This window comes from Aulostomus chinensis, chromosome 10 (assembly GCF_037954235.1).
Source record: "Aulostomus chinensis isolate RoL2024-O1b breed Wild chromosome 10, RoL_Achi_v1.0, whole genome shotgun sequence".
NCBI classification, from domain to species: Eukaryota; Metazoa; Chordata; class Actinopteri; order Syngnathiformes; family Aulostomidae; genus Aulostomus; species Aulostomus chinensis.
The window spans coordinates 11,772,263-11,784,221 of record NC_141329.1 but is presented as its reverse complement, the minus strand read 5'-3'; the positions used below and the strand labels follow the sequence as shown (position 1 = coordinate 11,784,221).

The 11,959-nt window shown below is 41.2% G+C and overlaps 1 protein-coding gene and 1 long non-coding RNA gene across 2 annotated transcripts; both read left to right on the top strand.

Moving 5' to 3' along the window:
- The first annotated feature begins 265 nt into the window (after window positions 1-265).
- On the top strand, window positions 266-3,214 carry LOC147254424 (uncharacterized). The gene is made up of 3 exons (XR_015118043.1): window positions 266-377; window positions 2,085-2,492; window positions 2,686-3,214. It is a non-coding gene; the product is annotated as an uncharacterized LOC147254424 (long non-coding RNA).
- A 2,158-nt stretch (window positions 3,215-5,372) lies between these two features.
- xaf1 (XIAP associated factor 1) lies at window positions 5,373-10,978 on the top strand. The gene is made up of 7 exons (XM_086215142.1): window positions 5,373-5,515; window positions 6,576-6,711; window positions 6,818-6,874; window positions 8,093-8,324; window positions 8,401-8,468; window positions 9,444-9,683; window positions 9,764-10,978. Exons 1-7 carry the CDS (start codon window positions 5,478-5,480, stop codon window positions 9,809-9,811), a joined length of 819 nt encoding a protein of 272 aa, XP_086071268.1. The 5' UTR covers window positions 5,373-5,477; the 3' UTR covers window positions 9,812-10,978.
- The last annotated feature ends 981 nt before the right edge of the window (window positions 10,979-11,959 follow it).

The window sequence follows — 11,959 nt, the reverse complement described above, 5'->3', positions numbered from 1 at the left end:
CACCACCATGAATACACTGAAAAAAACAGACTTTTGTCCATAGTAAATTATATAAAATTGTAATAATTCCTACATCATAATATTATAACTGGAGGACTAATAGAAAATTCTAAGTAAAAGGATAAATATTTACAAATTTTATTTGTGTTATAAATGCACTCTGCAAGATCTAATGCGGATTTTCTAATAGTTTTTACGCGTTTCATAGTCATAGGACAAAACCTGAAAATACAGAGAAAAGTTACCCAGAAAGTTTAGCGCGGTTGAATCCGCGCATGCGCAGTACGTAGGACGAAGAGCGCGGAGACGACGGAGAGACTAGCAGAGGGTCAAAGCCACACAGGAGGTGCTGCGTTCCTCAAAATGCCGAACGAAACGTAAGTTTTTAGAATTTTAATTGGACCAGCATATGTGTGATACTCTGGCTGTCGCGTGTAGTGTGGACGACAGTTGCTGCAAAAGCATGGTGTGAAATGTAACTCCAAACGATGGCGCAGCTAAGGTGCTATTACAACAGTTTCTGCATGTCTTCGGGTGTGTTTTTTCACATAAGCAACACACGATTCATTTGTTACAATGAAGGTCTTGTCAGTTTGTTCAAATGGACATATCTTCAGCCAGTAAATGTGAGCGTTTCCCCGCAACCCCCCCAAAGTAAAATACTAGTTACTTCTGGCGACATGATTTTGAATTTTGAGCACGGCATAACGCTCGTGGCTCCCGGATGTGAACGCCAATGGCGGCGTCGCTCTCTGTCTCCGTGGCTGCGTCCGAATTGCCAAGTGGCAACCTACGTCCGACTGCTACGACCTACCGCAACTGCCTAATCCTACAACCCAAACACAGCAGCACCATTCAGACCAGTGTTGCCAACTCCTCAGTAAGGAAAGTCGCTATTGGCTGTCCTAAAAGTCGCTTGAAGTCGCCAAATGTCGTCATCGCCCAATTTGCATAATGTGCACGTGATCGCAATGGCTGCTGTAGGAGAGACTTCGCAGTAGAGACAAAAAGTGATTAAAAAACCCTAAATATGTTTTAGAACCACATATACTGTATATATGTATATCCATCGTCGTCGTCTTCTGCTTATTCCTTTCTAGTAAGGGTCGCGTGGGGGGGGGGGGGGGCTGGAGCCTATCCAGCATCTACGGGCGAGAGGTTCACCCTGGACAGGTCACCAGTCCATCACAGGGTCAACATACAGAGACAGACAACCTAGGGTGTCTGAATGGTGCTGCTGTGTTTAGGTTGTAGGATTAGGCTGTAGCGGTAGGTCGTAGCAGCAGGACGTAGGTTGCACTTGGCAATTCAGACGCAGACAAAGATACGTGCTTTTACGTAAGTCTCCAAATGTCATAAAAGTCTCTAATAACACCAGGAAAAGTCGCTAGATTTGTCACTAGTCGCTTTTGACAAAAAAAGTCGCCATGGAGAGTTGGAAGGTTGCCAGATTTAGCGAGAAAGTCGCCAAGTTGGCAACACTGATTCAGACACCCAAGATTGGTGGTGAAGCACGACCTCTGCTGGCAGATCAGATACCGCAAATAGGTAGACAGCACCAACGAAAGCCCCACCTGCTGGCCTGACTGTCGTACTGCACTCCACTCTGAACGCACCTTTCACTCATTCTCTATTATTAAGCACATTAACGCACTTGTAAAGGTGTGTTCACACTGTGTCGCGTTTGGTGTGAACACACCTTTAGTCATCAACAATGACTTTAAACGTTTGTGTTGCATAACAATGGGAGACAGTTGGTGGCGCAAACTTGGCTTGCACGTCCACAAGTTTTTAGGGGAAGAAGAAGAAGTCCGCAGTGCATTGTGGGCCATAGGTTGCTCCGTAGGATGCACCTGAACTGACCTACAATGTAGGTGTGTTTAGGCTGGAATTTAGGTTGTGAAGTAGGTCGCTACTCGCGCCAGTTGTGGTTTCGGACAGCCTACGACCTATTCTGTGACCTACTTGGCAATTTAGACGCAGCCCGTGTCTTTTGACACGCAGTATTGCTATCCTTCATTTACTTTTTTTTAAACAGCTTGGTTGTAATTTTTATTATCACTAATTTTATCTTTTTTTTTCAGGCGAAGGACGACCCTTGTGTCATCAGTGCTAATGAGATTTAGATAAATGAGATAAATTGCACTTTAAGGGCATCTAAACGTTTGGAGCTCTTAAAACATTACAGATTGCAACATCTGTGGAGTGGTCGGACACTGTCATGCTTGTACTCCAGATGTCCTTGGTCTTTTAAAAACTGGGGTGCACTTCGTACACATTTATTAAGGGATCACACGTGGAAAATCAGAAAGCGAGGCCCCAGGACCATCAACAGGGACGAGGGAGCATACGTGCTCTCCCACAGCTGGACTAGCATCCTGCAGGGGGTGAGTGGACAGCAGAGTGCGTGACCGCCTTCAGTAGCATTGACCCATCACACCAACATCAGTGACACTCTGATGGAGGTGGAAGAAAGAGGCCCAACATGTCAGGTAAATACCTAAAGATCCTATGTCTGTGAAAAAGAAAACTTATAGAAATTGTAAAAAAAAAAAAAGTCCAGATTCATGACGTCACTGCCACACTCAATTCATCTTTCATTTCCATGTCCTTTATTTTTTCATGTCTTAGTTTATTTTGAAGGACTCATTTCTCAATATTTGCATGATTTTAATCTCTTGACAGTTCCAAGGAACTGAAAAGAGGCGTGAAACTGTGCTCCGCAGCCTTATACTCGATACCTTGGTGAGAAAGGAGAGGATCTTTTTGAGGCTTGCCAAGTAAAGCATTTTCTTGTGTGCCACGGAGTTTTGACATTCATGTTGAAAGTATAGGTTTTTGTAGGCAGCAGGGCAGACAAACATTAAAAGTAAGGCAAAGCTCACATTCTGCTCTGATGCCCCAAACGCTGAATTAAAATTTACAGCAGAATTTTGTTAAATCCAGAAAAAAACACTAAATTGATACTTGTAGATTAAAAAACTGACGCCGACTTGCACCTCTGCGGCATTTCACAGGTGCTGACCTCAGGTTTCTATGTTAAGTTGAAGGGTTTCTTTTTAACTATTGTAATCCCCCGCCGCCTCTTGGATCTTAAATTGTCCCCAAAAGTTGTCCCCAAAACATTTTTGATTTGTTTTTGTAACAACATTTTGTTTTTTTTACTAAAAAATACTTGTAATACATTGATTCTTAAAAATAAATATGTATTTGTACTGTATTTTAGTCATTTTTTTATGTATATGTGTGTATATATATGTGTGTGTGTGTGTGTGTGTGTATGAATCTGGTATAAAAATAGAAAAAGAAAAACAAGTACAACCAATTAACTGCAAGTGTAAAAATAAAAAATCTTTTTCATAACAGTGAATGTTTAAGATATATTAGATTTAAATAATATTTTCAAATAGATTACGTACCTGCTGCTGGAACAAATAATTGATTTTACTTAATTTATGTGATTCGATTTGACATCCAAACTGAATGTAAACAAATAACATTTATTTGATATTTTGGCAAACCTTAAGGTCAGGGGTGAGTTCAGTTTACTTGATAGCGGCAAGCAAAGTACGTGATATTGCAACAGTAAAATGTACTTGTAAAGAGTAAGTGCAAATTGTTAGGTACCAAATTTGGCCAAACAAATCTTTCAGGTTGGTGTATTTTTAAATTCCATTCTACGTCTTCAGAAAAGAGCTCAGAAGAGCTTTCAGGTCCGTGTGAGAGCATGTCAACATGCTCCATCATGTACTCAACATGATGGAGCATGTTGAGTACATGATGGAGCATGTTGACATGCTCCATCATGTACTCAACATGGAATTGTGAGTCAGTTCTACTCCTGACCTGCAGCTAGATTTTTTTGATGAACATCTTCATTTCAGACGGCGTTTGACTCTCCTGACCTGTTTGCAACCTGCAAACTGACTGCTTCTGTCTTTTCTGTCTGGAAACATGCAGAAGGTCTGGTCCTGTGACCGTAGCCAGGCAGGGACTCAAGTTACTGATCCTATAATGAAATGAATGAAGAAAACAAATCTGGCCTGTCATGTGGATGCGATTTGAATGTGAGCAAGTAGAGGACAGTGGATTAGCCTTAATCTGTCCTCCACCTTGTCCGCTGTCAGCATTGTGATGATGCTGTCATATTCTCTGTCTGCAGTTGTTGATGTTCTGTTTAATTAACCGTGCTACAGTCCACCGAAAAGATGACCGATTCAATCATTTATTCATCCATTTAAATTTGAAGGATTGTTTGTTTTACTTCTGCGAGCTTGATGGCATACTTATCAAAATGAGGGAAATTTCACTGAATTAAAGTGAAGAACTATACTTATTATGTTTGGCTATTTCTTTATATTTCATTTAAAATGAACACTTGTTTTGAAGGCGAGTTGCAACCCTGGTTCAAATTACATGGCATGGCAACAATATTAATCCCATCTGACTTTGGTTATTGAACTGGACAGTTTTGGTTTTGGTTTTATTCTTTTGAACCTCCATCATGCCACCAGTTGAATGTTTCTCTGGTTCAGCAAACCCCTGGGAAATATATTTAATGAAGTAGGGCGCAGCAAAGCATTCAACAGGTGATGTGGCTGAGAGGTTGAGGCGATGGACTGCTGAGCCATCGGGCTCTGCACTAGTGGGTTTGAATCCAATCCTTGTCAGTGTCTTCACACGTCAGGGGAATAAGTGCCCCATTAGATACAACACTGTGCAGTATGAAATCTTGGATATCTACAGGTAAAAGGCCAGTACAGTACTAACAAATTGCCTCGTGGCACAGATGGTCCTGATCCTGGCATAAGAGCTACAGTCCTTGCACTGAGCAGTACAAACACTCTCAGTTCACCAATAGAAAGGTGGAAAATGCTGAAAGTACACACACACATGTATGTGTGTGTGTGTGTATATATATATATATATATATATATATATATATATATATATATATATATATATATATATATATATATATACATATAATATTTATATTTAATGATTGTTGCACTTGTATTTTGAAAAAAATTGCACCAAAGGGGGTTGCACTCTGCTATGCATTGAAAGGCCTTTGATCTTGATCTTTTCATCTGTGTTCATCTGTATCTAGTGGATGTACTACATATACTACTACATATTGTAGATATAAACCTTGGCAGCACTTGTTGTCTTCAGTATCTCAACCAACTCGTGTGTCTGTGTGTAAGCATCATCTCTCGCATGGTGTTAATTAGTCCGTGAACATCATCAGCTCTACTTTGAAGTCCTGCTATCCTCGCTCTTCCGCCCGCTGAAGCCGCGCCAACTTCTATTGAAAGGTCTCTGGCGCCCCCTTGTGTCCGGATGAAAATATCATGCCGGGGAGCAACGATTTTCACTTTCTGTTTCGGTGAACTGAAAGGGAACGTGTGAAGCGTGTCAACTAAAGACAAGTCCTCAACTCTAAGGGAATTTGTTTTTGGAGATTCCTCCCGATGGAAGACAAAGTGGCCACGCGCACCTGTGGCCAGTGGTGAGTCAGCTTTTCTTGTTTTCCACAAATCACATCCGAGAAGATTATAACGATGATTTGTGATGCAACACAATGCCCTTTCGGAGGTGAAACAACATGGAAGTAAAGCAGTTCAGTTGCTGTCAGGCTTCGACGCAACTTAACTTCGTGGATGTAATTTAAGTTGATGGGGGGGGGGGGGGGTCAAATAACTAACTAGCAGCAGTTACCATGGGTTTGTGAGCTGATAACATGGTGGGTAAAAGCCATTTCATGGAGTGAAGGAAATGGGTTTTGTTTTGTTTTTTTAATTTCATTAAATGTTAACTAATGTTCATTAAAAAAAATGAATCAATCAAAAAGAGTCAAAACGAGGAAAACTTTTTGACAACTTTTTAATTAACGATCGTGATCATAGTGAAAAATAATGTTTTCCAGCTCAAAAAAATCAATTTCGCTTTTATCCCGGATGAAGAAGGCTTTCGTGCTTTTACATGTGTACCATGTGATCATGGTTGAATTTTAACGATTGATTAAATACTCACCAGTACCAAAATGGGCTTTTCCAAAGTTCCCCCTTGGACTGCAGGCAAAAGATCTGATGTGTTTCTCACATCAGATCTTTTCTCTGCCCACGCTTTTATTTTGAAGTGGCAACATTATTGTGTCCGGAAATCACAAATGTATCTACAAGACAAACTTAAGGGAGGAATCTCCCATGGAGGAATGACTTGAAATTCAATGTGAACGTCCAGACTGAGATGCTTCTGTACAGTGGATATATAATTTGATTCGTTGAAGAAAAAAAAAGTGATTTGCAGATTTGCACAACATCCGATGTCGTGTTTTTTTTAGCAGGTGATGTCTGGACCTGGCAAATCTGATATCATCACTTGCAAACACAAGTGTGAACAGAAAGGTCTGATTTTAGATGCCCTCAGTCTGAACAAGATTACTCCACATTTGGAGTTTCAGTGTGACACTCTGGCATGTAGCTAAGAGATTTTGCCACATCAAATTAAAAAAAAAAAAAAAAAAGAACTTGGAACCTTGATGACTGGCTCTCTTTGCTCTCTTCAAGCCTCAAGGAAGTTGCAGAGGTCAACTTCGCTCTGCATGAAACCCACTGTCGCCGTTTCTTATGTCTCTGTCCTGATTGTGACGAAACAGTTCCCAGAGAACAACTGAGTCAGCACAGAGAGGAACAGCACGCCCAGGTGCGCGCGCACACACACACACACACACACACACACACACACTGTATATGTAGGCACACACAAACATACGGAGTCGCATTATAGTTTTAAAGCTATTTCTCTGCAGGTGAAATGCTCCAAGTGTAACAAGAAGATGGAGCGGTGTCATCTAAGTGATCACAACGTGAGTCCAGGGCTGTTTTTTTTTTCTTCTTCTTCTTCTGGAAATTTGTTTGAGATTGTGTAAAATAGTGGTAAAAGTACCTTGGTACTATTTACTAATGATCTAGAAGTGCTTCAACCACAGCCTCTGTCATAGGTATATTTTCTAGGTTTACAAAGTACTATATTTATACTGGAGAATCTTTGTGTAACCTGTTGTACTGTTGCTTTCCACAGCAGCACTTTGACATGTCTTGGCAGGATAATAACAGGTGTGATTAGCGCTGCCTTCATGTCCGATAGTAATTATAGTAAATACCAAAAACCAACATCAAAATTGCACACGAACACCCACTCACATTGTAATATCCACTGGAAAGCTAGAAGATTTTTTTGATACCCGAGCCGCCGAGATGAGATCGACTTTGACCTTTCAATATGGCGGAGAGCAACAACAGTATCATGAATGGTAGGAATTGCATTCTGTAAAAAGTTGTGTGCTGATGTTAGGTGGTCAGTGTGTAGCCTACATAATCCTGGGGCACACAGAACTTTAATAACATCGCCATTTACACTTAGGGTCATTTTTTTAAAAAAAAAGTCTGTATTGTTTGGTTTTACCTCCCAAGAGTTATGCTAGCTAGGAGTCAGTATGGTACTGTGCGGTCACATGAAACTGTGGGTCCGCCATGTTTTACTTCACTATGACAACAAAAGAACTTGAACACAATGCACTCATAATTTCCACTTCACAAACGGACAGGATCATCTTTCCCATATCACATGAAGGCAGCAGAGTAACGTTGATTACAGCCCTGTTCCACTGATGGCCATAATTAATGAGATCAGTAACACCTGATGCAACCTGCACATGTCAAATTGGCCAGCTGCTCTGTGAATGAAGAGCAGTTGTTTCCAACATAGGGGTGAGAGGCAGGAAAATTATAAGTTGGTGTACAATATGTGCACAAATGGTGTGTTATTAAGTTATATTTGAGTACGTGTCATTGTCACCTTTCCCTTCATCACTGTCGCTGATGCTAGGGTCAGAAAGCACCTGTGATTCCCAGACAAGGGCACGCGTACCTCCTGAGGTACTCGCAGTTACATAGGGCAGTCCGCAAAAAAAACTTTATGGTCCTTTAAAAATTGTCATGTTCTCACATTGTACTGTTACAAGAGCTTTGTCCCTCCACTTCATCGTCAGTACATGTATACTAACAGTTGACTCCGCTTCCAGTTGGATGAGTGTGTGGAGCGTCTGGAGGCCTGTCAATACTGTGACCTGGAGCTGCCGTGGAAGGGGTTGGATGAACACAGCTTGGTCTGTGGGAGTCGCACGGAGCTCTGCAAGGACTGCGGCCACTACGTGACCCTGAGAGACCAGCCCAGCCACCAGTTGACCTGCTCAGACACTGACAGTGGCTCAGGTCCTCCTCCAACCATCAGCAGTTCACTAAAGCAGATTAAGGGTACGTGGGGTCTGACACAGCGTAACCCACTAAACGCTCAGAATACTTTTAATTACAGTACTTTCTCCTTTCCCAGCTAAATCCACAGTGCGATGTAGCAACTGTGCATCTTCTTTTCCAGCTGAAGACATAGAAGAACACGAGGTATTGTCTTCTCTGCGGGAGTATTGCTACAGAATTCAGCCTATAAAAATGCACATAAAGCTATTATGGGATAAGCCATTAACTTTTTCATTCTACTTTTAGTGAGCAATAATGAGCCTATCTCATACATAAATGTAAAATGAGTCATTCAGTAGATTGGTTCCTGTAATTTTTAAGCAGTTTCCAGAGTAAACCAAGTTTTATTTAAATGTTAAAATGATACTTCACTCAAGTGTGTTTTGCCCTTAAAGTATTCATAAATGGGTGTCTGGAGCTCACAAGAATGTTCTTTTTTTTATACTCCAGTGTACAGAGAGAGCCAACCATGTCGATGTAGCTTGGAACGAATGACGCCTAGCAACAGTTACTGCAAGAAGACAACAGCAAAACTGTCCAGGAATGTCTGTGTATAAGCTAACAAGTGCATCGTCTGGTGTTAACACAGTACACGCAGTAATACAAATTAGATTAGAAGAAAAATTAGCAACTTTGATTTGTGCTGAACGCAAACAAACTAAAGGTCTTCCAGTCTGCAGTGACCATGAACAAGCACAAGCAAACTGGTTCACTTAATGTGCCAGAAAGTCGTATTCAGGGCCACCTTAAAGGAGCGCTGAACAAGAACGGTTTGGGGATTTGTGCAGATTGTTAGCAGTCCCCATTAGCTTTGAGCTAATTATAGGAAGGGAGAAGGAGGGATAAGTGTCTTTGTGAGCTCAAGATACCTATTTTTGATTCCTTGACAGGTAAAAAAACACTTTTTGGGGTTAAGTGTTTATTATCACACCACTCATGCTGACATATTTGGCAAGAATTCATGAAAGCTAACGTGGAGGCGGAGGATGAATTTGTTCGGTATTGTTGGTAATTTTCTTTTGCATTTTGGTTCTTGAGAATGTCACCTTCCTTAAGAGGCCGATTATTCTTGACTTATTCATATTGTAAACAATTTTTTTAATTATTTTTTTGATGTAGCTGCAGTGTGTTTTAGCATCCAGCTGGAACACTGAAGAGACTAAACCAGTAGGTAAAGAGGAAGAGGAGGATTTTTCTTGGAAGGCAGCTGCTCCTCAGATTCGCAGCACCTATGAGGCATCCTTTCCCTCAAACGGACGGCACACTGCACCTCGGGTGGCTGGAGGAGACCCGAACCAGATCAGTAGCTGTCCTCACTGCCATCTGGCTCTGCCTGTCATTACACTACGCTGGCACGAGGTAAACCCAAATCACATGAGATTTTAAATGCATGTTTCTGACTATTTCCTTCGGTGAGAGCCTTTCTGTCCTTTCTTCAGGCCAAGTGTCAAACCCACATTCTCTTGAAACGTCATCGAGATCATTAGCAAGGATGGAAGACAAATACTTTGGTGTTGGAAGTGGAATTTACCAACCTACAACCACGCTTGGATTTGATGTTGCCGGTTCTCACTTTTTGTTTACGCTCCTTATCAGTTTACACTCACTGTAAACTTGTAAGTCATCTTCTGTTTCCTTCAGTATTCAATTACTAAAATCATTTTACCATTATACATTTTGCACATCAACATTTAAGGAAAATATAGATTTTTGGACATTGTTTCATGAACCAACAAGCTCCTGTACATCATTTGATATTGTTTGTGAAATTCATTTTCTGATTGTTCTGATTAGTCCTGTGAATAGTTTCCTGAAGACCTCCAAGTTGAATATGCAGGTGAGAATCATGCAGAAGGAGGAAAGGTTAAAAAAAAAAAAAGATTGAAGTTGTTAAAGTATAAATATAATAACTGGTAAGTATCAAGGATTAGTATCTCTCTCTGACTACATTTATCCCAAAGTGATTGCAGACCATTGTGAATTAGGGCCTGAGCCTGAAGGTACTTTAATTGTGGCCCTACTATGTTTGCTCTAAGCTGTTTTCTTTCAATTGTCTTATCCTTACTAAAAATTGCTTAAAAGAAAAGGGAAGGTATTTGCATTTTCTCTGATCCTATTTGTATTGTCTTCGGGACAGGATGTGGTAAAGCTTAAGCCCTGAACTGGTAGCGGAGACATTTATGGAGTGCTGCAGCCGAGTGCACAGCACTATACTGCCTTTTTTGGTGGTAGAGTGGCAGTGTCTCAGCCAGGCTTAATGTCAGAGTAAGGAATAAAACAATAATAATGACAATTTTGTCCTTGTGTATTTGGTGAAATGTAAATTGTTCACGAGTGACGGTTCAAAACAGTATAATCATGATGATTTAGTATTCATGAGATACCACAAAGAGTGAAGACCTTATCGGAAACCATTTACACGCATACATCTGAAAAAGACGCATCGTACTCATTTTGTTTCTTCCATCCATCCATCCATTGTCTTCCACTTATTCCTGTTAAGGGTCACGGGGGGGCTTTCTTGTATATTCAAATGGTATTTAGAAGAAAAATCCTCCACACATTTGTCACTTCCCTTTACTTTCCCCAAGGACCTGAATAAATGGCAAAAAGGGGCAACAAGAAAATGAAGTAAATGATAAATAAAGCTTTTCAGTTATAAGACTTGTCTGTGTTTAGTAGACTGGTGTAAGAATGATTGTGTGACTTGCCTTGGCGGTTTGTCCCCTGAGGGCACCGTATAGCACCAACCAGTGTATTACAGCAAATGCACTTGACAAAACATGGTTAGGCAGGCTTATGATTCTTTCTGTTTCTAGCTGAGTCACCCATTTGTATCAGAGGGAGTTCTGATCTGGTAGGGAAAAAGAGGTGACTCACTGAGACCTGCTCAAAGACAACCAGTAAGTAGTAAACACCACTTGTAAAAAGCTGCAGAAACAGCAGTACCACTCACATAGCTACTGTCTGCTGGCTGATGTCAATTCTTTAGGTAGCTCCTGGTTCAGGTAGTTTCTGGTGGGTTTTTCCTGGAGAGCATGATCAGAAAAACTTAGAACATTTGCGAGGATCAACCAGTGAGTTTTGAGTGCAGCTCTGAACTGCAGATAAAAAACTGCTCTGTAAATTGTAAGTAGACTGCAAATTATTTCCATCAAAAATATCACCAGCTATGTTTGGCCCATGAGCCCTCCATTATGTAAAAACCGGGGATTTAAATGCCACTGGTCTTTTTCTCAATGCAACACCAGGCTGAACTCAACTGTGTGGTAATGGGAATGTACCAACCTGGAATGAACTCTTTGTGATAGAAATGTTCTACAGTAAAACCTCTTAAAGTGACAGTGGACACTGCTTTCTTCAGAGCCTCAAGGCTCCCTGCATCCCGCATCCCAGGTGCTGCTGGGGGAGGTTACAGACCTGAAGAGCTCCACCTGCTCATGTCCTTGTCTGTCCATCACTCTTCCCTTTCTCTCTCTCTCTTTCCTTCTATATATCTGTCTTCCTCCATTATCTGTCTTTGTCTCTGTCCTGCTCTCTTTCCCCCAACCGGTCAAAGCAGAAGGCCGTCCCCATTGAGCCTGGATCTGCTCGACCTTCCTGCCTGTTAAAGGAAGGTTTTCATCGCTGCTGTT

Coding starts and splice junctions, on each gene's coding strand:
- xaf1 (XM_086215142.1), top strand. CDS start 5,478: ATGGAAGACAAAGTGGCCACGCGCACCTGTGGCCAGTG. Junction 8,325..8,400: donor TTCACTAAAGCAGATTAAGG/GTACGTGGGGTC, acceptor CTCCTTTCCCAG/CTAAATCCACAGTGCGATGT. Junction 9,684..9,763: donor TTACACTACGCTGGCACGAG/GTAAACCCAAAT, acceptor TCCTTTCTTCAG/GCCAAGTGTCAAACCCACAT.